This window comes from Myodes glareolus, chromosome 1, assembly GCF_982192425.1.
Source record: "Myodes glareolus chromosome 1, mMyoGla1.1, whole genome shotgun sequence".
In the NCBI taxonomy this organism is placed as follows: domain Eukaryota; kingdom Metazoa; phylum Chordata; class Mammalia; order Rodentia; family Cricetidae; genus Myodes; species Myodes glareolus.
The window spans coordinates 57,740,951-57,768,128 of NC_142026.1; the positions used below are offsets into that span (position 1 = coordinate 57,740,951).

Here is a 27,178-nt window from a genome sequence, read left to right on the forward strand (position 1 = left end):
TTGGCAAGGAGAATAGATTGTATCTGCCCAGCCCAGATGAATTTCACAATGTTCACGCGGAGAGAAGGAACTCAGGCAGAGTTCTCCACACGCACAGAGGCACAGAGAGGCAAAACGAAACCATTGTGTACAGGAAAGCAGGCAGGGTAACATCAAGGTCAGGTCAAAGTCAGGATAGTGGCTTCCTTTGTGAGGAGGAAGCTAGTGGTGCCAGGGAGGGCACGCGGAGTAGGAAACTGGTAAGATCATGTGGTCATGTTGTCCCCCCACCTCCACGCGGGTAATGAGAGCACAGGTACGGTCGTTAAGTGAAGCCCTCGATTTCACGTGCTCTTCTGTTTGCCAGAGCCGTTTCCTCGGGATTCTAAAGAGATTCAGGAAAGCAGGCTCCCGACAGCTTATCTTCCAAAGTGTGCCGACTGCATAGCTTAGGTATCAAGCTAATTGGAAGGGACGTTATGTAGGGCACGCGCTTTGCGCCAGGCACAATTCTAAGAGATTCTATCTGAGATCTAATCTGCTGCCCTGCAACAACCCCAGGAACTTACTATTATCATCCCCTTCAACAGATGGGGAAACTGAGGCACAGTGAGGCCAAATGACTTGCTTAAGGTTAATACACTAACTAGATTTCAACACAGGTCACTGGGTCCCACAGTTGGTGCTCTGTGCTCAACCCAAAGATTACAGCTGCATGGGAGCTGTGAGTACTCAGCGCCAACTCTCACAGACATGGTCTCTCCTCCCTCTTCCTTCCCTCCCTCTCTCCTCTTCTTCCCTCTCTTCCTCTCTTCTTTCTTTCTTTGATTTTTTTGTTTTGTTTTGTTTTAGTTTGGTTTGGTTTGGTTTTGGTTTTTCAAGACAGGGTTTCTCTGTAGCTTTGGTGCCTGTTCTAAAACTTGCTCTGTAGACCAGGCTGGCCTCGAACTCACAGAGATCCGCCTGCTTCTACCTCCCAAGTGCTGGGATTAAAAGTGCATGCCACCACCGCCCAGCCGCCTTCTTTCTTTCTTTCTTTCCAGGGTTTCAAACAGCCCAGGCTGTCCTCAAACTCAGTACCTAGCTGAGGATGACTTTGAACTCCTAATCTTCCTGCTTCCATTTCCCAAATGCTGGGATTATAAGGGTTACCTTCCTCTCCCCCTTCCTTCCTTCTTCCCTTTTTTTCTGAGCCAGGTTCTCACTCTAACCTAGAGTGACCTGGAGCTCACTGTGTAGCCAGATCTGGTCTTGAGCTATTAATTGCAGCAGTCCTCCTGCCTCAGCCTTTTAAGTGCTGGGACTATCTCACGAGACACATCTCCACATCTGTGACTCCTCTTTAATTTTTTTAAATTGGTTTTTTATTTATTTGTTTGGCGGGGCAGGGTTTGACTGTGTGTGCAAGCGTTGCAGTGTGAGCCCGTGGAGGTCAAGGGAGTCCGTTCCCTTTTCCCACCACATCGGACTTGGGGATGGGACTCAGGTCCTCAGCAATCCCTGGTTGAGCAGACCTGGGTGGGACTTGGAATTCAGCAGCTCCTTCTACTCCCCCACCTCCCGACTCCCTGCCCTCCTGCCTCCCGGTCCCCCTCACAGGAGGACAACAAACCACGGGCATCATCTAGACAAGCAGAAGCCTTGCCCCCAGGACCCTGTGATGTGATCTGCCTGTGACTGAAAAGCTTTCGTATGAAGAATAAAATGAAAGACGAACCAAGTGGAGGAAGGCAAAGCTTCTAGACTACCTGTTCTTTTGAATCTGACACAAGACTTGAAGTTCAATGAACTAATAAATCAGCATAGCCTGTATTGGTGGGGCTTGTAATCTCAGTACCCAGGAGTCAGAGTAGAAGGATTGCAGGAAAGATTTGAGGCCATCCTGGGCTATAAAATAAAATCCAGGCTAATCTGAACTACATTTCAAGACCCTCAACTTAAAAAAAAATACCCACATGTGAGGGTCCACAAGAATACAAACAAACACACGTTTATACAAATAAATAGCTGTAATAAAGAATTTAAAACAAGCAAACAAAAAAGCCAGACATCATGTCCTAGGTCTGTAATTGAAGCATTTGACAGGCTGAGTCAGGAGGATCAGCTACATAGTGAGTTCCAGACCAGTCTGGGAAACATAAAACCCTATTTTCAAATAAACACAAGAGCACATATGTTCTGTACGACACAGTTGCTTTAAAAATATCTGGCTATGTGCAACTTGGTGGTTTGGGTTTCTTTTGTAAATCTGTGTGTTTATCTTATTCATGTTAAAACACGACCCGTGTGGGCCTCAGTAGCTTGCCATAGGCGCCCTTTGCATAAAAGCAGTCAAGAGGCTTCCATTCTGGAAGGCCACCAGGAAAAATAACAGAAGGCGAGGGTTTTAGCGTGGCTGCCGCAGTAGCTATGAGTCAAAAGTTGAAATTGATGAAAAGAGCTCTCTTGTGGTATTTTGTTTTAAGATAGGGTCTGGTTATGTAGCCTCAGACTCCCGGCCCCTGTTCCAGCCTCCTGCGTGTTGGGATTAAGTGGGTGCACCACTACACCCAAATGATTTACTTTTATTTGTTTTATTTTTGAGACCAGCTTTCACTCTGTAGCCCTGGAACTCGCTGCAGACCAGGCTAGCTGCTTTAGAATGTACAAGGACCCTCTGCCTCCCTAGCGCTAAAATTAAAGACTGAAACACAAGACCTGGACCCAAGTTATTTATTTGTTTGTTTATTATTGCATTTTAAGCTGTAATGAAGATTTTGGAAGGGTTGGGAATTCAAAAGTGCTAAGACCGGAGACCCCTACCCTGAGTCTGCCTCCACATCCTTCACCAGCAAAGACCCAGACACTTAATTTACAAATCTAAACCGCGGAGTCATCGCGTCTGCAGACAGAAAATGGTTGAAAGACAGAAAACCCGAACACCCTCCCCTCCTCCCCAAGAACGTGTCTGCGGTGGGTCTGGGGAATCCTAAGCATCCTTTGCCGAAAGCTCCCTCAGCACCCAGACAGCTTATAAAGGTTTACCCACCAAATCCCCACTTGTTCCCACCTAGACTCCGGGGGCGGATTCTGGACTTGAACTTGGTTCTCCGCACAGAACACGGGGGTTCGTGCCTACTATCCCCTCCTTTTTACAGGTGAGAAAACAGAGGCTGCGTCGAGGTTGAGCAACTGCGCCTAGGGCGCCGGGCTCACAAACGCCATTGTCACCAGGCCCTTTAGAGTTTCTGTTTTCCAGAATGCCCAGCGGGGGTCGGGGGGGGGGGGTGGAAGTCCCGAGTTTGGGAAGCAGGAAGGAGTTGAGAGAAAGATGTTGCCGGCCCTACAGAGAAGGCTGAAAACTCCCGAGGTCGCGGCCTCCCAAGGGGCTGTCTGTCTGCTGGAGCGGTGGGACGCCTGGGGACAGTGCAGCCTTACCTGTCCCGGCGCGCACCTGCTGTCTGGCTCAGAGGTGTCAGTGTCCCATGCTTTTCTGGGTCCCCCTTTCTGCGCCCCACCCTAAGCGGGGCGGGAGGGTGGGCGTGGGGTGCCAGAGACCGGCCGGACCTGTGGGACCCGGGGCTCTGGCTGTCCGGGGAGCCCGTCACCCGAGGTAGCCGGCTCTTCCGGGGCTGGGACACCTGTGGGCGGCGGGAGCTTGTGTCCCTGCAAGCTCATAAATACTGCAGCACATCGGTGACCGAAAGGACCGTGAGGGCAGCTCGTGCGCCCCTGAGGGTGAGCCGGTGTCCCCTCCCCGATTGCGCTCCAGATGCCCCACCTCCGGTCTGGTGGACGGTGTCTCCAGACCCGTTGCACCCTCCCAGGTCCGGGGGGAAGGTGGATCGAACCTCAGAACCGGCCAGAAAGCTGGGGAGAAAACGGGGTTCAGGCACATGCAAGTTCAGGGCTGGGGAGGCAGCTGGGGTAAGGATGGAGCCCGGGAGGAGTGGGTCCTGAAGACAGGATGGGATGCTGGGGAGAGGAAAGCGAGGAGGCTGCTTCAGGCAGGGAGGCTAGTGAGCCGCCTGGGAGTAAAGTGGGAGCTATCGGGTCGTGAAGAATAAAGTGGAAATCTGAGGATGGATGCTAAAAATTGGGGCAATAGATTGCTAAGGAAGGCTGAGATGTTAGGGACGGAGTTGTCAAAGGTGTCTGACCTCCAGGTCCCCAGAAGCTGGGATTGCTAAAGTTAGCCCGAGGGAACGTTGAGGATGGTCCTCAAAACATCCTGCCCCAGCCACCCAGCCCCCTCCCAGCAGCTGGAGCCCGGGCCGGAAGGGTTCAAACCCCAACTACATCTCATCCTAGCCGTGCCACTGAGTCACCTGGTTGCTCAGTTTCCTATATGTGACAGGGTTGGTGATGACTGCGGCCACCACCTCTTAGGAATGCTGCGAGGCCTCCCGGTGTTAATCTATGCAAAGTGCTGAGCAGCGAGCCTAGCAGACCTCATTAATTATTCTCTCTCACCAGCACCTGCTTCACCACTCCCCTCAGAGACGTTTCAGTCATTCTGTCTCCCTCCCCCACTGACACCCTGACAGACGGACTGACACAGACGGCCCTGCCTGGCATCTCTCCATTTCCTCTGTGACCGGAACCCACGAACGGAATCTGATCGGGTCCCTGCGTTTGACTCTGCCCCCCTACCATCCCCCCTACCATGAGCCCCTTTTTTGAGTGCTGGTTCTACTACTGTCTGCTCCTCCTTTTCTCCCTGGGAGTCCTGGGAGCCCCAGAATATCCTCGTGCTGCTCCAGAGCAAGTCCACCTGTCCTACCCAGGTAAGTGTCCCTGGTCTCTCACTTCATTCTGCCTCTCCTTCAGCCCTGGGGTTCTCTGTGGGTGAAGGGCTCAGGAATCTGTCCAAGCCCAGGCTGGTGATTTGCCCTTCTGAGCCTCAGTGATGTGCCTCTGTGGAATGGGACTTCAGCAGGCTCGTGTGGGGAAGGATGATGGTGTGAGCCCATCACAAGCCGAGGCTCTCCTCTGGAGAGCTGTCCTTGCTCACCGCCTCCATGGCCTGGCATGTTGCCACACTGAGTTCAGAAATGGATTGGGGAAGAAACCAGTAAATGAATAAAGGGGGAACTAGATCTCCCCGGGTCACTTCTTTCTCCAACCCTCTTCTCTTCTTTCTGGCAGGGGAAGGGTCCCTCCCACCCACTGTAGTTTTGGAAATAGGCTTATGTAGCCCACGCTGGCATCAAACTTCTTTGTATCCCAGGCTGGACTTGAATTCCTAAAACTCCTGCCTCTACCTCCCATATGTTCGTTGTGTTCTTTTGAGACAGTTTCTCAGACTTGTAGCCCAGGCTAGCCTGAAAGTCTCCCTGTAGGTTTTTGGGTGTTTGGATTGCAGGGGTGAGCCCCCATCCCTGCTTCTTCTTCTTTCTTTTGTTTCTTTCTTTTCTCTCTCTCTCTCTCTCTCTCTCTCTCTCTCTCTCTTCCTCTCTCCCTCTTTTGTTTTCTTTTTAAGACTTGATCTTGGGGTTGAACCCAGGGCCTTGTGCATGCTGAGCAAACACTCTACCAAACTGAGCTACCCCAGGACTTTTTTTGTTGTTGTTGTTTTATTGTTTTGTTTTTTTTGTTTTTTGTTTTAATATCTGGTTTACTAAGACAGAGTCTCCATCTGTAGCCCAGGCTAGCCTAGAGTTCTCAACCCTCCTGCCTCAGCCTTCCAAATATTGGGATTTCAGGTATGGACTACAGGCTGGGGAAATCTTTTATCAGGAGGTGTTGGGAGCTGGTGAGGCGACTCTGACCCCAGCACTCAGCAAATGAGCACTAGAGACAGGCTTTCAAGACCAGCTTCAGCTAAAGCGCAGGCTTCATGAGATCCTGACTCAAAATTAAAGAAAACAAACAATCTATTGGATATACTGATTCTCACCTCTGTTCCAAGCACTTGAGAGATAAAGACAGGGGGATGAGTTCAAAGCCAGTCTTGGCTACATAGTGAGTTTCAGGCTAGCCTGGGCTATGCGAGACCCTGTCTCAAAACAAAACAAAAAGAAAAAGAGAAGATGTGGCACATGGAACAAGGGGTGAAAACTTTTGCTCCTCTGTGCGCAGACTGCCTGGGTTCAAATCCCCGCTTTCTCATGTGTCTGCTAAGGTATGCTTGGGCACCGAAGGCCAGTTAGCTGACAGCGGGTGATGACAGCAGGTGACCTGTGGTGGGAGCTGTGGGTTGTCATTTGCTCTCTGTGGAGTCACATGACTGAGCTCTGGGTGCAACAGAGACTCTCTCACCTGATTTGTCTTAGTTATACCAACAGGAGTGATGGCCAGCCTTGGGGAACAGACACGAGCAAGGGCTTTCCTTTAGGTGTGCCTTGCTTTGTTTCGATTTTTAAAAAAAGCAAGATAGTGGGTTTCACGACATTTTCTTTAGGATTTATTTTTTACTACATACGTTTCTCTACTTTGTGGGTGTGGATGTGTATATGTGTGTGGGTGTGTCTCTGTTGTGTGTATGTGTGTCCCTCTCGTGTGTGTGTGTGTGTAAGTGTGTGTATTGGTGAGTGTGCCCCTGCTGTATGTGTGTATATGTGTGTGTATTGGTGAGTGTGCCCCTGCTGTATGTGTGTATGTGTGTGTGTATTGGTGAGTGTGTCCCTGCTGTGTGTGTATGTGTGTATATGTGTATGCACGCGTGTCAGAGGACCACTCTCAGGAGGGGTTTCTCTGCTCTCACCATGGGAGTCCCAGGATTGAACTCAGGTCATCAGGTAAAGCGACAAGCACCTCTAATTCACTGAGCAATCCGGTCAGGGCCAGGACTTTTTCAGTTTATATGATAGCTCCCTCCCCCTCTATTTCTTCTCCTGTCCCTCCTCCCTCTCTCTCACTGCTCCTCCTCAAATAATCTCCTTTCCGCTTTCATACGGGTGTACACACATGCATATGTGGTTGGTCAGTTCAGAGCCTTCATATGAGAGAGGATATGGACTGTTTGTCTTCTTTATCTCTCTCATCCTGTCCTGCCCCTCCCTTGTAGATGGCTTCCTCTCCCTTCTAGTCTCTCTTCTACTTCTGTGGATTAAGATTACACACATACACACACACACACGCACACACATTCCACGTGTGAGGGAAATTGTAACCTCTCTTTTCATATGGTTTCACCATACAGCTCAGACTTGCTTTGAACTCACAATCCTCCTGCCTCAGCATCCCAAGAGGTGAACTCAGAGGTGGGCACAACCATACCTGGCTTATGTGATGTGTGTGTTTGTTTGTGTGTGTGTGATGTACATATAATCTCACATCTCCATACTCATCATATTAAAAATAAAAATTTAGGCCAAGCATAGAGGTACACTCTTTTCATTCCAGCACCCGGGAGACAGAGGAACACAGATCTCTGAGTTTGAGGTCAGCCTGGTCTATATAGGAGGTTCCAGGCCACCTAGGGCTACACAGTGAGACCCTAACAAAAGAAAGAAAGAAGGAAAGAAAGAAAGAAAGAAAGAAAGAAAGAAAGAAAGAAAGGAAGGAAGGAAGGAAGGAAGGAAGGAAGAAAGGGAGAAAGAAAGAAAGAAAGAAAGAAAGAAAGAAAACAAAAGAAAGGAAGGGAAACCCCAGCGAGGTATAGTGTCGCTCTCCCATGACCCTGTACTCAGGGGGAGGAAGCAGGAGGAGCAGTTTGTGAGTTTGTGGTCATCCTCAGCCACTCAGCGAGCGAGCAGAAGGCTCGACTGGACTGGGTGAAGCGGGTCCTGTCCACAAAAAGAAAAAAGAGAGAGAGAAGGGAGGGAGGGAGAGTGGGAGGGAAGGGAAACTGAGAGCCTGGGTTGAAACCGATGATGGAGCCGCTGCCTGGCACACATGACTGGGGCTCACCCCCAGCAGTGCCGAAACAAAGCTCCTCAGAAGAAAGCAGTAACAAGGGCCTCCAGTGTAAATGTCATTTTTACTGAATGAGAACTGTATTTACCAAAGAAGAAAGTTAGTGAAAATGCTATTGTCTTACACAAATTTTAAACAAAACAAAACAAACAACAACAACAACAACAACAAAAAACCCTACGTTTTATTTATTTATCACTTAGTGTGCGTGTGGCAGAGAGCCTCTGAGTCGGTTCTCTCCTTCCACCATGTGGGCCCTGGAGATTGACCTCCCATCATCAGGCTTGGTGGCAGCCCCTTCACCCACTGAACCATCTCACAAGCCCATATTTTTAAATCATTGGATTATAAAAATTTTTATTGCTGAGTGTGTGTCCGTGTACGCACACGCAGCACGACTTGTGTGGAGGTCAGTGGTGGGAATATTACTGACTTGGTGATTCCAAATCTTCCTTTTAAACCTTTTGGGTTTCCTGCTGTGTGCACACAGGTGGAGGTCGGAAGGCCTGTGGCTTGATAGGGTTGCCAGTTTGGTGGCAGATGCCTTTATGCACGGGGCTATCTCAGCAGCCCTTACGTCTCTGTAATGTTAGTCTGAGTAGATGTGGGGTTCTCCTGGACTACTTCCTGTCCAGCCTGTCTGGATCAGCCGCTCTGGCTGCTGAGAGGAAGGAAGTACACCCTCAGTGATGGGCAGAAGCTGAGGACAAGAACTTGACGCAGTCGGGGTAACGGTGGCTCCTTTTCTTCGGAACTACCCCAAAATGTAATATATGATTGCTTCTTGTTGGTCACAAATTTAAGGCTTTGCCAGGTGGTGGTGGTGCATGCCTCTAATCCCAGCACTCGGGAAGCAGAGACAGGAGGATCTCTGTGAGTTCAAGGCCATCCTGGTCTACAGAGCAAGTTCCAGGACAGCCAGGGCTACAGAGAGAAACCCTGTCTCAAAAAATAAAAACAAAAACAAAACACGAATGTAAAGCTTTTACATTTGAAATGTTTTGAGACTTCTGGAGGAATTCCTAAGGCAGTAAAGTCACCTAGGCCTGGTTGCACTTGTCGGCAGTTGCAGTATTCTGCAGGATGAGGCAGGAGGATGGTCAGTTCAAGATCAGCCTGGACCTTGTCTCAGAAATAATAATAGTATTTAACCCTAGCACTCGGGAGGCAGAGTGAGTTCCAGGACGACCAAGGTTGCACAGTGAGTCTGCCTCTAAAACAAAATGACAATAATGATATTGATAATAATGATAATAATGATAATAATAATAATAAACGGAGACTTGCTGAGTTAGAGTAGGTCACACAACCTAGAATAATGTTAATACCAACAGAGTCCACTAACCATATTTAATGTTTTTATTTCTTTTTTTCCTTTTAAGGTTAGTGGGGTTTTTTTTTTCTTTCAAAAATATTTTGTGGGCATACTATATTTTGGATCCCTTATTCATTTATTGATTGATTGATTGATTGATTATTATTTTGAGACAGTCTCAATTTGAAGCTCTGGCTGGTCTGAAAGTCACTATGTAGACCAGGCTGGCCTTGAACTCACAGAGATTCACCTGCCTCTGCCCACCAGGTGCATGATTAAAGGTGTGCACCATGAGCCTGGATGAAGTCCTCATTTTTTTAATAATTTATTTTTAACTTTTATGAGTGTGAGTATTTTGCCTATGTGTATGTCTGTGCACCACTGTGTGAACCTGGTGCACGTGGAGTCCAGAAGAGGGCGTCCGATCCCTCTAGAACTGGAGTTACATGTGGTAGTGAGCCCTCGTGAGTGGTGGGAACTGAACCCAGGTCCTCTGGAGTAGTAGCCAGTTCTCTTAGCCACTGAGCCATTGCTCCAGGCCTCTGATATCTTCTGATATCCTTTTGTTGTTGGTTTGGGGACAGGATCTTATGTAGTTCAGACTATCCTTGAATCTCCATGTAGCCTAGAAAGATAACATCTTAAATAACAGTGGTAGGATTATTAAAAATTGAAATTTGAGTGGCCTGACAAGATGTCTCAGTGGTTGAGAGCACTGGCTGTTCTTCCAGAGGACCTGGGTCAGTTCTCAGCACCCACGTGGCAGCTCACACATCTGTAACTCCAGTTCCGGAGGATCCAATGGCAGGGAATGGACACTGGCGCGGTCTGGTTAAAGCACAGACCTCACTCAAATGTCCCCAAGGTCACCACTGATTTTACTGCAGGATCCCACCTGGGCTTGGGGAAGGTGCAGCTTTAGTCTCCCGCTGTGCTTTGGATCTGTAGCTCAAGCTGGCCTCAAACTAGAAAACCTCCTGCCTCAGGTTCCCTGGTGCTGGAATCACTGGGATGCGCACCCCTGCAGCCAGCACCGAAGTCTTGATCTTTTGTGACCTTTGTGTTTTCTGAGTGTCGGTCGGTCAGTGGTTTTGTGAAGCTTCGCTCTTTCAGGTCTCTTCGCTGTTGTTTCAAGGGTGTGTTAGAGAAGACAGCTTCGGGTCTCTCTCCGCACGTGGCACTGGAGGGTCCATGGTGGAGACAGGCATTATTACAGCCGCCGCTGGTGCTGACCCTGATTCACTGGCTGCTTAAGCAGATGCCTGCTGGGTCTATCCACTGTAGGGCCTTTATTCTTTGCTCTGTAACTAATGAATAGCTTGGGGAGAGATTGCTCAAGAAGAAGCAAGTCCTGTTGCTCCACAAATTTTCACCCACTAGTTTGTTTTAGCCTCCATCGGTGGCTCCTAACAGCAGTGATTCTTAGTGCTGTGCTTGCCTAATTGGGAGTTTTTAATTTTCTTATTCCCTCTTTCCATACATATACATGTAAAAAATGCTCTTTTGTATGAGTACAGATGAATCTTAGCCTCCCACCCGCTAGGCAAGAACTGGGTGATTCTAGGCAGGGGCTCTACCACCGAGCCATGCTGCTGCCCCTCAATGGGGAAGGGTGGATTCTAGGCAGGCACTTGACCACGAAGCCATGACCCCAGCTGTTCCTTCCCATCTAATTAAAATTTAGTGTTAGGAAGAGCTGTCCCTCCCTCTTGCCTACTTCATTTATGTATTCAATGATTTCTTTCCATGCCAGACTTGTGAATATTTTTTCATTCTCTGGGTGGAAATCTGGTACTATCATTGCTTATTGCTCTTCCTGGGTCCCAGATTTGGTCTCTTGGAATTTGCATGGCTTGGGAGTAGTGGTGGGCAGACAATGTAAGTCTGTGGAACTTGCCTAATATGTCTCAAGCTCTGAACTCTCCTGTGCCTGAAAAGAAAATCCTTTCTTCCTGCGTAAGAGGCCTGATTGACCAAGTGACTGTGCTGTCATGGTCGACTTACTGCTAGCCTCCTCAATCCGTTAAGACTCTACTTCCCATGCACCACCACCCCCGCCCCCCCCCCCGCCACTCCCCAACCCCGCCCCCGCCACTCCCCCAACCCCGCCCCCGCCACTCCCTTCAGTGTGTTGACGTCACTCATTGTGTAATATAGCCACGAGCTTGTGTTACTTTCCTTTCACATCTGGCTGATTTTAATGTTCTCTAAAGTTTTGTGCATTTATGAGCGTGTGTGTGTGTGTGTGTGTGTGTGTGTGTGTGTGTGTGTATACCATATGTATTCAGTACTCTTGGAAGCCAGAAGAGAGTGATGGATCCCCTGAACCTGTACTCACTGGTAGCTGTGAGCCATTGTCTGGGTACTAGAAACTGAACCCAGGTCCTCTGCAAGAGCAGCCAGTGCTCTTAACCACTGAGCCATTTCTCCAACCTCAGGTTCTTTTAATTTTAGTGTGTGTGTGTGTGTGTGTGTATGTGTCTGTGTGTTTGTGTCTGTGTGTATGTGTATGTGTTCATGCATGAGAGAGAGAGGAGAAGAGAATTAGAGGCCAACTCTAAAGAACCTGACCTATGATATAAAAGCCATTATGTACAAATTTACTCTAGAGCCAAGCATGGTGACTCACTCCTATTATCCCAGCTGAGGCAGGAGGATTACTGCAGGTTCAAGGCCATTCTGGGCTGTCTGGGATACAGTATGAGATCCTGTCCCTCCCTGCAGACCTGCCCTATAGCTGGCCTTTGTCCCCACTTCCCCACTTTATTATTTAGCTGGCCTCCAGATACCTGTGCGGAGCTCTCAGATGACATCATGCCCATGCAATGTTGGCTGCAGGCTAGCACACACTGAAGAATAGGGACATTGACTCAGCCTGTAAATCTCATTGTTGCGAGTCCTTTGCCTAAGGTTGTTTCTCCTGTTCACTAAAGATGACGACCAGGGCATTCTCAGGATGCCAAACCCGAGGTCACCTACAAAGCACAAGGCTGTGGTGTTTGCAGAGCCCCAGCACACAGTAAGACGTCTGTGACTCAGTGCTTAGCACAGTGTTCTGGAAAGTAGCTATTGTACCTGCCACGCTTCTTGTTTGTTTTGTCTTCTTCCTAATTAGTTTATATTAATCACACGTCAGAAGCTTTGTAATGACATTTTCTCTTTTCTATTTATTTGCTTAAATTTTTCTTTTTTTGTTTTTTGTTTGTTTATTTTTTTCGAGACAGGGTTTCTCTGTGTAGCCCTGGCTGTCCTGAAACTCATTCTGTAGACAAGGCTGGTCTCGAACTCATGTAGATTTGTCTGCTTCTGCCTCAAGGGCTAGGATTAAAGGCATGTGCCACCACTGCCTGACCCATATTTGTACATGTGTTTAATGTGTGTAATGTATATATTTCTGTACATGTATATAATGTATATGGGTTCATTCACCTACCCCCTCACCCTCTCTTGTTCCATCCCCCACCTCCATTGGTCCCTTTCCTCTTCCAACTAGACCTCCTACTTTAAAGTCTTTTGTGCACAAGTAGGCACACATGCGTGTGTATGCTCACGTGTGTGTGCATGTGTATATGCATGTGTGTCCACACATGTAAGTGTATATGTGTGCATGTGTGTGTACATGCATGTGTGTGCACATGCGTGTGTGCATGTGTCCAACCCTGTGAGTTTCCTTAGGGTTGCTTACAGGAGCATGGGTGAATGGCTATTCAAAGGAGCACGAGCCATACCACAGCAGAATAAATCCTTAGGGAAGGGCTGGGCTTGTGTGTTCCTCCCTCCTTCAAGTTTGATTTTAAAAAAAACAAGAAACAAAAAAACAAAAAAAAACAGAGCCTTGCTATGAAGCCCAGGTTAGCTCAGAATTTGTCATGTAGCCCAGGCTGGCCAAGAAGTTCCAATTCTCAGTCTCCGGATGCTGCACCCATGATGCTGGGGATGGAACCCAGGGCTGAGAGCACATGGAAGGCGCTCTACACACTGAGCCACATCCCCAGGCCTACGCCCAGAAATTTGTCTTTATTATTTTATTTTATGTGTATTGTGCTTTGGCTGCATATATGTCTATGAATCATATACATGTCAGGTGTCCTCAGAGATGAGAAGAGGGCATCAGATTCCTGGGAACTGGAATTACAGATGGTTGTGAACAGACTTGGTGCTGGGAAGTAAATACAGGTCCTCTGGAAGAGCAGTCAATCTCTCCACCTTCCCCAAATAGTCTTAAAATATTGGTATAAATTTATTTATTATTTAGTTTATGTGGGAGGTAGGCACAACTATGCCACAGCACACATGTAGAGGTCAAAGGTCTTTTTTTTTTCTTTTTAAGACTAGACCTCACTATGCAGCCCTGGATGACCTGTAATTCACTATGAAGACCAAGCCGTCATCAACCCACAGACATCTGCCTTCCTCTCTTAGGGTTAAAAAGCACCCGACTCAGAGGACAACATTGGAAGCCATGTGTGTTTGGGGGATGAACTTGGGTCACAATGGTTGAGTGTTTTGATATTTCTTTTTCTCCCCGGAGCATTTTCAACCCGTAGGTGATTGAATTCCAGGACCTGTATGTAACCCAGGATGCACCTTGCCAATTGTATTTGCCTGCATTCTTGCTTCCTCACAATCTTGGAGGATAGATAACCCTATTCGGTTTCACATACGGGGAAACTGAGGTTCGGGGAGGCCAAGCCACTCTCAACAGAAGCCCCGCTCAGCAATAACGGGGGGCGTGGACTGACTGCTAAGTGCCCCCTCTTCCTGCTTGATAGCCCTCCCCAGGCTCCATTCTGACCTCTCTTCCCAGGTGAGCCGGGCTCCATGACTGTGACCTGGACCACGTGGGCTCCAGCGCGGTCGGAGGTGCAGTTCGGCATGCACCTGTCTGGGCCGCTCCCATTCCGAGCCCATGGCACCGCCAGCACCTTCGTGGATGGGGGCATTCTGCGGCGTAAGCTCTACATTCACCGTGTGACACTTCGGAAGCTGCTGCCCGGGGCCCAGTATGGTGAGAGGGTTATCGGTGGGCAGGAGGGAGGTATGTTCTAGAAGCTATCCAGACCTGTAGTTGAGCTGGGCTGGTGATTCATCTGCCACGCATGAGACCCTGAGATATGATTCTAGGTGTGATAACACAGGCCTTTGATCCCAGCACTTGGAAGAAGGCAAGAAGATTCGAAATTCTCATCCTGGGCTTCATAGACAGCTGGAGACTAGCCTGGGCTACCTGAGACGTTGTCAGGTAGCCCAGGTTAGTTTTCATCATTAATAATAATAGTAATGATGATGGCAGCGATGTCTCTGTGTTTCCCTCCCTCTCCAGGGCTTGAGGGTGAGGTCTGGTGGAAAGGTCCTGGTCCCTGCCTCCCCAGCTGACAGAGGTCTGGTTTTTTTCTTCCCTCAGTTTACCGTTGTGGCAGCGCTCAGGGCTGGAGCCGGCGGTTTCGCTTCACGGCCTTGAAGAAAGGGGTCCACTGGAGCCCCCGCCTGGCTGTGTTTGGGGATATGGGGGCTGACAATGCCAGGGCCCTGCCCAGACTACGGAGAGACACCCAGCAGGGCATGTTTGATGCGGTGCTCCATGTGGGTGAGGCACCGGCGAGGGTGCACCTGGAGGCTGGAGGCCTGGGTGCCTATCAGTCCAGTGCTGGGATGGGCTGGGTGCTGCTGGGGTGTTTCAGAAGGGACGTGGCTGGGGGCTGAGGGTGGGACCCGAGGCTGACTCCACATATGAGGTCCGAGGTTAAGACTTCGGCTCTGGTCCATACCGATTCTGGCTCTGATTTCCTTTTGTTGTTGTTGTTTTTTATTGTTATTGTTATGAGATGTAAGGCTCATTCAGAATACACAGAAATGTTACTATAAATTAAGTAAATAAATTAAGATGAATAGGCATGGTAGCACATGTGCACATGTCTATAATCCCAGCAGTGAAGGGGCAGAGGCAGGAGGGTTACCCAGAATTCAATACCAGTCTGAACAGCTTAGTGAGACCTGGTTAAAAAAAAAAAAAAAAAAAAAGCAAGAGTTGGGGATGTGGCTCAGTGGTAGAGCCCTGCCTAGAATCCCCAGTGAGGGGCTGGGGGCATAGCTCAATAGTAGATCCCCAGCCTAGAATCCCCCAGTGAGAGGCTGAGGGTGTGGCTCAGTGGTAGAGCCCCAGCCTAGAATCCCCCAGTGAGAGGCTGAGGGTGTGACTCAGTGGTAGAGCCCCTGCCTAGAATCCCCAGTGAGGGGCTGAGGGTGTGACTCAGTGGTAGAGCCCCTGTCTAGAATCCCCAGTGAGGAGCTGGGGCGTGGCTCAGTGGTACAGCCCCTGCCTAGAATCCCCCAGTGAGGGGCCAGTAAATATAGAGCACTTGCCTTCTGTTCAGAAGATTCTGGGGTCAATCCCTATTGATAATAAAAGAAATAGTTTGCTTGCTAAAAATCAGCATCAAACCAGACCCAGCTGTGTCGTGGGAGCCAACAAGACATAGAGTTGGGCGCTGTGTCAGCTCATACATGAGAAGGTCCTAGGCAGGGATTAGGACCCACTAGGTCTTGATCCTAGAGGAAGCAGAGCCTGGGCCTTACTCTCTCCCATTCTCGAATACCCTCCAGGAGACTTTGCCTACAACATGGACCAGGACAATGCTCGCGTTGGGGACAGATTCATGCGGCTCATCGAACCGGTCGCGGCCAGCCTACCTTACATGACATGCCCTGGAAATCACGAACAACGCTAGTGAGTATGGTGGGCAAAAGCCAGACTAGAGAAAACAGCTGTGCCCTTCTCAGAGTCTTACTTAAGTTCCTCATGCTGCAGGGGCCTCATCTAGTAGAGAAAGAAGAAATAAAGAAAGGGTGGACTGGGAGCCACACTCTGGCCGGGAAGTTGAGAGACGGAGGCTGCTGAATCCAGGTTCTTACCCCTTGTTCTTTATAATTCCTTTTTTTCCAGCAATTTCTCCAACTACAAGGCTCGCTTTAGTATGCCAGGGGACAATGAAGGCTTATGGTACAGGTAATTCGGAGGGATTTTGAGGGTGGGGGCTTGGGGACTGACCCCCCTGAAGGATGGGCGGTGCAGACTTCCAATCTCTGACCCTTGTCTTTTGACCCCTGCAGCTGGGACCTAGGTCCTGCTCATATCATCTCCTTCTCCACTGAGGTGTATTTCTTTCTCCACTATGGCCGCCACCTGGTGGAGAGGCAGTTCCGTTGGCTGGAGAATGACCTTCAGGTAGGCCCCGGTCCAAGTCCCTTCTGGCCTCTCAGCCCCTGGGCTGTCCTTCACTCAGGCCTCTTTCCTCTAGAAAGCCAATAAGAACCGGGTTGCTCGACCATGGATCATCACGATGGGTCATCGGCCTATGTACTGTTCCAACGCCGATCTGGATGACTGCACGAGACACGAAAGCAGGGTGAGGTCCCTTCCCCGGGTGGCAGTGAGACTTGGAGGGAGGACGGGCCTCCTCACCTCCCCGCTCATCCCAACAGGTCCGCAAAGGCCTCCAAGGCAAGTTGTTTGGGCTAGAGGACCTTTTCCATAAATATGGTGAGTGACCCTGGGGAGTCCCCGGCCCTACCTCTCTCCACCCAGGAGCCTGAACATCATTCTTCCTGCCTTAGGTGTAGATCTGGAGTTCTGGGCTCATGAACACTCCTACGAACGGCTCTGGCCAATTTACAACTACCAGGTGAGGCCCAAGGAGGACACAGGACCAAACGATTGGTGCTCATGTGGTCAGACCCTCGCCAGGGCCTGGCCAGTTGTGACCCACCACCCACCTTGTCCTTTCCTCCAGGTGTTTAATGGCAGCCTGGAGAAGCCCTATACGAATCCCCGGGGCCCAGTTCACATCATCACAGGATCTGCGGTGAGCAGGTGGGAAGGGACTAGTTTAGACTAGTTTAGACTTCTGACTGGGTGCTGCTGATGGTGTATTCGTCACACAGATGGGGACACGGAGGCCGGGGTAGGAAACATAGTGGTCACAGATAGGTAAACCGCAGTTGTTGGAAGCCCTGACTGGTGGTATGTGCTTGTGACGCCAGCATTCCAGATGCTGGAGTCAGAGGACTGTCCTGACTGCAAGATCCGTGAGTTCTAGACCAGCCTGGGCTACAGCACAAGACCTTATCTCAAAAGGCAAAAAAGAGCCTGAGTGGGGCTGGAGAGGTGGCTCAGAGGTTAAGAGCACTGCCTGCTCTTCCAAAGGTCCTGAGTTCAATTCTCAGCAACCACATGGTGGCTAACAACCATCTGTAATGGGGGTCTGGTGACCTCTTCTGGTCTGCAGGCATACATGCAGACAGAATATTGTATGCATAATAAATAAATAAATAAATAAATAAATGTTTAAAAAAAAAAGAGAGAGCCTGAGTGAGTATTGGTGCTCGCTGCCAAACCTGATGGCCTGAGTTCAAGTCCCAGGGTCCCCATGTGGAAAGAGAATATAACACACACACACACACACACACACACACACTGAATAACTGTAATTTAAAAATAATAACAATAAGACAACCAAAACCACAGAATAAAGCTAGCCATCACGGAGTAGCCTACACTCTTAGCACTTGGGAGTGGAAGCAGGAGAATCAGGAGTTCGGGGTCATCCTTGGCTGCATAGCAAATTTGAGGCCACCATGGACTTACAGACAAACAACTCTTGGAGAGTACCAGAGTTCAGTTCCCAGCACCCACATCGGGCAGCTGTGAGCTGACTGAGACAGGTACACATCTAGGGCTGCATCTAGGGTTCATTCACCATGTGCATGCAATACCCGGGGAGACCAAAAGAGGGCAGCCTATCTCTAGAATGAGAGTTACAGCCGGTTGTGAGCTGCCATGTGGGTTCTGGGAGCCAAACCCAGGTTCTCTGCAAGAGCAGCCAATGATCTTAACCACCAAGTTACTTCTCCAGCCCCTGACTTCGGCTTCTGATCTTTCTGCCTCCACTTCTGAAGTGCTGAGATTAGAAGGCCTGAACCACCATGAAAGGTTTTGTGTTGTGCTAGGGCCTGAGTTTAGAGCGCTGTGCACGCTGGGCAAGCATTCTTTCAGCTGAGCTACAACCCCAGCCCAGTTCATTTAATTTCCTTTTGTTGTTGTTATTACTATTGTTACTGTTTATTTTTGTGTAGGCGTGCAGGGTTCACATCTGGAAGTGAGAGACAACATCCTAGAGTGGGTTCTCTCCTACTGTGTGGGTTCTGGGGACCAAGCTCAGGTTGCTAGGGTGCCTCTATCTGTTGAGCCATCTTACCAGCTCCCAGCTTATTTTATGGTATTGTTTGTTTTGTTTTTCACAACAGGTTTTCTCTGTGTAGTCCTGGCTATGCTGAAACTCACTCTGTAGACCAGGCTGGCCTTGATCTGGCTTCCTCTGCCTCCCAAGCCCTGAGATTAAAGGCCTAAATGCCTGCACCACCACTGCCCTGCCCCCATTTATTTTTGAGACAGGGTCTATATAATCCAGGCTGCTTTGGACCTGACTACGCAGACCAGGCTAGCCTTGAACGTTGGGATCCTCCTGTCTCCACCTCCCACGCGCTGGGACTGAGTTGTAGCTCTTGGATGCCGCAGAGCCCTGGCCGGGTGTGTTTTCTGCTGCCCCAGGTGCTGTGCTATCTCACCCGCTGTCTTCCACAGGGCTGTGAAGAGTTGCTGACTCCCTTTACTATAAAAGCCAGACCGTGGAGCGCCATGCGTGTGAAGGAGTACGGGTACACGCGGATGCACATCCTTAACGGCACCCACATGCACATCCAGCAGGTGTCTGACGACCAGGTCTGTCGGGCATGGGTTACAAACTGCACAGCCTGGTCGAGGGTGTGTGGGAGCTGAGTGGTTAAGACCTTGGGCTCAAAAGTAAATCAAGCTGTTCATGGTGGTGTACCCCTTTAATCACAGGGCTTGAGAGGCAGAGGCAGGCAGATCTCTGTTCAAGCCCAGTCCAGTCTACAAAGCAAATTTCAAGGCATCCAGGGCTACACAGAAAAATCCTGTCTCTAAACCAAACAAACAAAAAAGTAAATCAATACACTGGGTATGGTGAGGCACACCTGTAATCCCAACGCTTGAGGGACTGAGGCAGAAGAATTAGGGCCATGGCTGGATGTTACAGTACAATCCCCCAGTGAGGAGCTGGGGTGTGGTTCAGTGGTAGAGCCCCTGCCTAGAATCCCCAGTGAGGAGCTGGGGGTGTGACTCAGCAATAGAACACTGGTTAATGTGAAAGGCCTCAGGTTCAATCTCTAGTTCTGAAAAGAACAACAAAACACAAAATAAAATAAAAGCATAAAGAGTTGGGAGGTTGAAGCAATAGGACCTAAATTTCAAGGTCAGTTGGGCTACATAGGGTAATCATGAGCTCAGAAGAGAAAAAATATATATACACTAAAATTGGAAGCCTGGGTTCACATCCTGCCTGTGCTTCCTACCAGCCATGAGACCCTGAATAACTTCCCTGACCTCTGTGGTCTTCAGTTTTCATATCCGGGGTCTACCACAGCTTCTGGTTCACAGGGTACCCTGGCCGTGTAACAACACATAAAGTACTGAGAGTATAACCTGGCAGTGGGAAGTTAGATAAGGGTTAGTCACTTTGAAGCAGAAGAAAGAACAGGTAGCTGACGGGAGTGAGGAGGATGTATGCGTGGTAGACCTGAAGAGTGACAGTCCAGTTTATTTCTGCCTCTGTGTGTGCGTGCGCACACTCACCCATGTAGGCATGTGTGGAAGCTACAGATCACCCTTGAGGATCTTCCACTATCTCCGTCTTTTTTAAAAAAGTTTTAATTGTTTTTATTTTATGTGTATGGGGCTTTGCCTGCGTATATGTGTGTGTACCACATGGATGCAGTACCCAAAGAGGCCAGAAGAGGGCGTCAGAGCCCCTGGAACTGGAGTTAAAGATTTTTTTCTTTTATGATTTATTTACTTGCATTGATGTTTTGCCCACATGTGTGCCTGTGTAAAGGTGTCAGATCCTCTGGAACTGGAATTACAGACAGTTGTGAGCTGCCGTATGGGTGCTGAAAATTGAACCCAGGTCCTCTAAAAGAGCAGCCAGGTTCTTAACCATGGAATCACCCTCTCAGCCCCAACCTTTGTCTTATTTGACATGATATCTTTCACTGAGCTTGAATTAATTAGGGTTTTATTTATTGTGACGAGAGACCATGGCCAAGACAACTCTTATAAAGGAAAACATTTAACTGGGGCTGACTCACAGTGCAGAGGTTTAGTCCATTATTGTGATATCTGTCCCGCAGACAGACATAGTGCTGGAGAAGGAGCTGAGAGTTCTACATGTTGATCCATAGGCGGGGAAAAGAATGCCACACTGGACCTGGTTTGAACTTCTTAGACCTCAAAGCCCACCCCCTAGTGACTCACTTCCTCTATCAAAGCCACACCTACTCCAGCAAGGTCACATGTTCTAATTGTGCCACTCTCTATGAGCCTGTGAGGGCCATTTTCTTCCGAACCACCACGTCAGAGCTTACTGTTTTAGCTAGAGCAGCTAGCCATAAGACCTGTCTGTCTCTGTGTTCTTCCTCACAGGGCTGGGGTTACAGGTCTGCCTTTAAAAAAACTAAAAAGATATATTTTAGTTTTTAGTGTGTGTGTTTGCCTGTGCACACACATGCTTCACACGACTGCAGATGTCTGTGGAGGTCATAGAAGGCATTGGACTTCCTGGAGAGGAGTTATAGGTAGTGATAGCCTCTCGGAACTGAATCCCGGTCCTCCACAAAACTAGTAAGAACTCTCCATTCCTGAGCCAACTCTCCAGCCCCACGGCTGTTCTTTTTAGCTAGTGGGGGGGAGGGGCATGTGGATGTATACATACAGTGTGTTTGGGTATGTGCATCTATGCACATGGAGGCCAGAGGAGGATACTCGGTTGATTTCCTTGGTCACTCTCCAATCCCTTTGTGGCAGGGTCTCTTCCTGAACCTGAGGCTCTAGCCTCGGCTAATCTGGCAGTCGGGTACCCCATAGTCTCCTGTCTCCACCTTCCTTGGAAACAGATTACAGGCACACACAGAGTAATGGGCCTTTTACTGCGTGCTGAGACTCCAGATCCTGTCCTCATGAGTATGGAACAAATGCTCCTAACTCTGGAGCCATCCCTAGTCCCAGGCCTGGCTTTTACATGGGCACGTGAGATCTGAACTCAAGTCCCATGATTGTGTGGCAAGATGTTTAGACACTGAGGCATTTCTTCAACCACTCCTCATGGTGGTTTTAAAATCGTCGTAAGCTAGGTGCACTGGTGTACCTGCAAGGCAGGAGGATCAGAACACAAGTTCAAGACCAGCATGGGCTTTCATAGCTAGACATTACCTCAAAAAGAAAAGAACAAAACACCAAACAAAAATAAAAATTGGAGTTTAGTGAGCATTGCTGTGTTCCAGACATGGGATTGGACTGTCTTATACTGAGTGTAAGCAATTTGCCCCTCACAGTGATTCCCACAGGGACAGGATTCTTTCCACTTCATAGTGAGAGAAAGCGATTTTCCCACGGTCACACAGAATCCAGATAGCAGAGCTGGAATCTCGCCCACAGACCACATCTTTCCACATACAATGATCACTTACCAAGCAGTGCACGCCCTGTGTGCCCTCGTCTCAGCTGTCCGTGGCCGTGTAGCTGCCCTATCCTAGAGTTCTCGCTACAGCCGCTGAGCAGAGACAAGTGCTTAGGGCAGCATGGACACTGGATATGCTGGAGTACGGGCTCTTGGGGACATAGTCCAGATGAGCTGGGTATGTGCTCAGCTCACAGAGCCTAGCACACATGACGTCCTGGGTTTGATCCTCAGCTCGGCGTAAATGGTGGCTCAGTCTTGTAAGTCCAGCACCTAAGACAGAGCAGGAGCCGTTCAAAGTCAAACTCAAGGCTGGCCGCGTGACTCGAAACCCTCTCTCAAACAAAACAGAAAACCAAACAAACAACCAAACAAAATACCAATCACTAGAGATAACACATTACTACTGCCTCAGGCGGGAGGTTAAGACGGAGTGTTATTACACACAGCCCAGGCTGACCTGAGACAGATCCTCCTGCCTTTGCCTCCCAAGCGCTGGCGTTACTGGTGTGTACCACACCACACCCCTGGCTTCGTCTTGACTTTTCAAATAAGGGAAACTGAGGCTCAGAGAGCCGTAGGAACTTATCCAAGGTCATCGAGCCTTTGAGGCAGTGGTGGGATTTGAACCCCCACCAGCTAGCCCTGCAGGCCAGACTTCCTTCCTCACTGTCTCCTGTTTCTGGTCTCCACAGGATGGGAAGATTGTGGACGACTTCTGGATAGTTAGACCTTTGCTTGGCCGGATGATGTACCACTAAGACCACGGCTTCCCACACAAAGACACTTTGCTGCCGTGACCAGGCATTACCCTGGCCTGGGCGGGGAGTCAGGGCAGGACCCCACTCCCCCCATCCAGAAGCCTGAGGGTGCAGCCCTGACAGAGGCCAGACGGCTCTCACCTCCTGGAGAGGTGGGAGCCCAGACTACTTGGAGAGGGAGGGCAGGTGCTTTGTTAACATGGCTCTGCCCTCCGGCATCGCTCTGACAGGGCAGGGGACCCATGGACCTCAGAATAAAGAGGCTTACTGTCTTGGCTCCCTGGACTCAAACTTCCACTTGGGCCACCTCTCCGCTTGCCCTCACCGGAAGGGTGTCCTACACTGGGACCAGCAAGGTGGATACACCCTCATGAAGGAGCTGCCAGCAGGGTTACACTCTGTCTTCCCACCCTGACTTGCATGTGGTCCCTGGTTTGGCCCATGATGTGCTGCTTAATGTCCCCCTGTGCCTCAGTTTCCCAGCCAGCACTATCTTCTCCAGGCAGAGAGAAAAGGCTAAGACTGTTGGCTCCCCCACGGCACAGTGACGAGACTCGGGAGCACACAGATCTGCTCCTTTCTCCCCTCAATGCCCTCTTTTTTTCTTCGTCCTTTTATGCATCCCACCTAAATTCATTGAGCATCTATCATGCGACAGGAATGGAACAAGACAGATCTCTGCCCTCGCAGCGTGGACATGGACCTGCACAGCGACCAGCTTACAAGGGATAAGTGCTCGGGAGGGGAAAGAGGAGCAGTGTCCGTTTTCAGAGAGGCGGTGACATTTGGACTAGAGCTGACGATAAGGAACGCAGGAAAGGCAGGAAGGATGTACCAGCAGAGATGCAGCCAGCGCAAAGGCCCTAAGGCAGATCACCATTTCCCCAGTGACTGAGGAGGCTGCTATGGCTGTCACCCAATAATGAAGGAGAGAGGACAGAACAGTGACAAAGAGCCTTGTGGGCCACAGTGAGGACTTTGGATGGAGCCATGGGACAGTCTAGACTGACCTCAGCAGATTCCTGACGTGTGGATCACCTCAAAGCTATTCTTCCATTGTACTGAGAGGTTCATTTTTCAAGGCTAAGCCTCAGTGGCCTGTCACCCAGTCAAAGGCTCGTGGATCTTGGCCTCAGTGGCCTGTCACCCAATAGAAGGCTCGTGGATCTTGGCCTCAGTGGCCTGTCACCCAGTCGGGGCTCGTGGATCTTAGCCTCAGTGGCCTGTCACCCAGTTGAAGGCCCATGGATCTTAGCCTCAGTGGCCTGTAATCCAGTCGAAGGCTCATGAAATACATCAAGCACTTTCCCTATGCAAAGCCGATGCGCTCACTGTTTGGGTTTTCTGAGTTCACTCTGAACTGTCTCCAGGTTGGAAGCCCCCTCCCCAGGGTGCTTTTAGACAGGTCCTCACGTAGTCCAGGCTGGTCCTCGACTTCCTCTGTGTCTGAGCATATCTGAGGATGCCCTTGAACTTCTGAACCTCCTGCCTCCACCTCCCAAGTGCTGGAATTCTAGGTGTGCACCACCAAGCCTGACTCAGGGTTGACATCTTCCATCTTAGGCTTCCTTCCTATTGTCCCCTCCTTATAGCCAGCTCTGACGAGTCCCCCTTGAGGCCAGATCTCTAGGGCTCCATAATCGCTTCAGTCCCCGGTGCCTTCACTGTCTGCCTCAGTCATCAGCCACTGTCTGTCTGATGGGGCTCGGGCCTCTGTGATGGTGACACTGGAGTCTGTCACCTCCATCTAATCCTACTGGGTCAGATTGGAGTGCTCGGTGTCCCCTGTGTCCACACTGCTGTCCTGGGATGGGTGTCTCTCAGTCTCCTATTGGACTGTCCGCGCTAAGGAGGTCAGGGTCCATTGTGGCCCAGCACAACACAGGCCTGTAAGGATAGCACATGCCAAGCTCTGACCTGGCCGTGTCGGGGACAGCAATGAATCAGGCAGAGGAACCAGGTCACCCAGCCCGAATGACGCCTAAGGAGAGAATGCTGAGCAGTGAAGGCGTGTCATGAAGGGCCAGCTCAGGCTGTGGAGTTACCCCAGGATGCCACTGTGGACTGAAACTGAAGGTCCCACGGAATGGGCATGTTCTGGGCCAAGCGGTGGACATGCCTGGCAGGGAGAGTCCACAGAGGACAAAGGTCCACAGCCAGGCAGCACCAGGGGGCCAAGCCCAGCTTTGCTACTTCCTGTGTGATGACTGCAAGTCACAGGGCCTTTGTGACCCTCTCTTCTCCATCTGTCTGTGGGGGAGGAGAGCCTGTGGGAGCAGCATGGCGCAGAAAGCTCATCAGCCTGTATTTTCTCCTCCCCTCCCTCTTCTCCCCTCCCTTCCTATCTCACTTTTCTTCTTTTCAACCCCAAATCCGATTTCTTCCTCCATATCCAGCCGCCGACAAACACCCTGGTGTCCATTCTTTGTCATGGCAAGTGACATGCTTCCTTCTCCACAGACTGGCCTTGATCTAGTGATCTCACCTCGGCCTCTCTGAGCTGGAGTTACAGGCAAGCACCTTTATTCCTGGCTGCTTTTTTCTGGTTATTTTTATTTATTTTTATCTTATGTGTGTGAGTTACAGCAGATTGTGAGTCATCATGTGGGTGCTGGGAACCAAACCTGGGTCCTCTGCAAGAGCAGCCAGTGCTCTTAACCACGGAGCCAGCTCTCCAGTTCCCTAGCTGCCTTTTTAATTTTTTTCTTTGTTTGTTTGTTTTTGAGACAGGGCTTCTCTGTGTAGCCCTGTCTGTCCTGGAACTCTCTCTGTAGATCAGGCTGGCCTCAAACTCACAGAGATCCATCTGCCTCTGCTTCCCAAGAGCTGGGGTTAAAAGTGTACACTGCCACTGCCTGCACCACTACCGCAGGCCTTGAGATAGATATATATATAAATTTACGTTTCAGTTTGCTGGTACAGAGTCTCACTATATAGCCCAGGCTGACCCTAATTAAGTACTGGTGTGATGGGCCACATGCCACCCCACCACACCCCTCCCAGTATACATAGGTCTTAACATTTACCATGTAGATACACTTTTTTTTAGACTTTTCTTTGTCATCTTCAAAATCTGACTTCTGGGAACCTCAAGGATTTCTTGGATTCTGGCGCCTCCCCAGCCCAGGTCACTGGTCCACAGTTAGCTACCACCCAGGGCCAACTCTAGAACACAGGAAGGAGGAAACCAGAAGGGAAACTTCCTCATCCAGCCCAGCATACTCCTCCAGAACCTCACACACAGTCGCCAGGCCTCTGCTCCCGGTGAGCCACAGCCTGGTGAGAAGGAGACTCACGCGCACGAGGCCACTGCCACAGCTGGTCCATGTGCCCTGCCTGCATCGGAAACTCAGGCCGAGCACAGAAATGTTCTCTCGAGTCCCAGGAGGGTTTCTGACCTGTTTTCCCTGCCCGCTGAAGTGAACATGGCCGCGTCACCATCTCTATTGTGCTGTCTTTTCATTTTTAGAAATACGCTTTATCTTGGGGGATGGTTTTCCAGACAAACTGGAAAGATAAAAGAGTTCCCACAGGAGCCGCGCGCCCAGTTCTCTTTTATGATTAAAACCTCATATGATAGTACATTTGCTTTTTGGTTTCATTGTTTGGTGGATTGGGAGCTTTGTTCAAAAGATTTATTTTTATTTTCTGTGTATGAGTGCTTTGCTTGTGTGTGCATGGCTGTGCATTGCATGCATGCAGATCTTTGAGAACTGGAACCAGTTGTGAGCCGCCAAAGGGGGTGCTGGAAATTAAACCTGGGTCCTCTGGAAGAGCAACTAGTGCTCTTAACCACTGAGCCATCTCTTTAATTCTTGATTATCATTTTTTTGCTTTATCTCTGGAGAATGTCATGGGCATTTTAATGGGGATTAAATTGATTCTGTTGATTACATTTTTTTTTTTTTGAGACAAGGTTTCTCTGTAGCTTTGAAGCCTGTCCTGGAACTAGCTCTTGTAGACCAGGCTGGCCTTGAACTCACAGAGTTCAACAGAACTCACAGTACTGTTCCCTGAGTACTGGGATTAAAGGCATGTGCTATTACTGCCCAGCTAGATTGGTCACATTTAAAGCGTCAGTTAACTGTGTCTAGTTATATCTCCGTAGTAATATTAAAAAGAATTTGTTTTGGGCTGGAGAGATGGCTCAGCAGTTAAGCGCATTGCCTGTTCTTCCAAAGGTCCTGAGTTCAATTCCCGGCAACCACATGATGGCTCATAACCATCTGTAATGAGGTCTGGTGCCCTCTTCTGGTTTGCAGACAGAATATTGTATACATAATAAGTAAATAAATATTTTTTAAAAAAAGAATTTGTTTTAAAAAGATATGCCCACGAATGTGGCTATGTGTGTAAGTACTGTAAGCTGCTGACCACGGAGCCAGCTCTGCAGCGCCCGCCCTCCACCTCTCCCCTGGCCCCACACTCCACTTTTATATATTTTATTTTTATGTATGTTTGTCTGTGTGAATGAATGGTGAGTGTCTGAACAGGTGAGGAGGTCAGAACGGGGCATCAAGATTCCGTGGAGCAGGAGCCATTGTGAGCTGCATAACAGAGGTGCTGGGAACCAAACTGTAAACTCTGTAAGAAGAGAATGCATTCATAACCGCTGGGCCATCTCTCTAGCCCCAAGTGGGCCACTCTTAGCCAGAAACAGCATTTGCATCTCCCCCCTCAAAATCAATGAGCTG

At 49.5% G+C, this 27,178-nt stretch overlaps 1 protein-coding gene across 2 annotated transcripts; it reads left to right on the forward strand.

Moving 5' to 3' along the window:
- Positions 1-3,538: 3,538 nt before the first annotated feature.
- On the forward strand, positions 3,539-26,066 carry Acp7 (acid phosphatase 7, tartrate resistant (putative)). 2 transcript variants are annotated; one of them, XM_048441471.3, is made up of 13 exons: positions 3,539-3,696; positions 4,435-4,745; positions 13,941-14,141; positions 14,538-14,720; positions 15,737-15,860; positions 16,077-16,139; positions 16,244-16,358; positions 16,432-16,539; positions 16,616-16,673; positions 16,748-16,815; positions 16,924-16,995; positions 18,774-18,911; positions 22,419-26,066. In XM_048441471.3, the coding sequence occupies exons 2-13, from the start codon at positions 4,625-4,627 to the stop codon at positions 22,482-22,484; spliced, it is 1,317 nt and encodes a 438-aa protein (XP_048297428.1). In that variant the 5' UTR covers positions 3,539-3,696; positions 4,435-4,624; the 3' UTR covers positions 22,485-26,066. The 2 variants fall into 2 exon arrangements, with proteins under 2 accessions (XP_048297428.1, XP_085551033.1); XM_085694907.2 differs by having other exon boundaries at positions 3,687-3,785.
- The last annotated feature ends 1,112 nt before the right edge of the window (positions 26,067-27,178 follow it).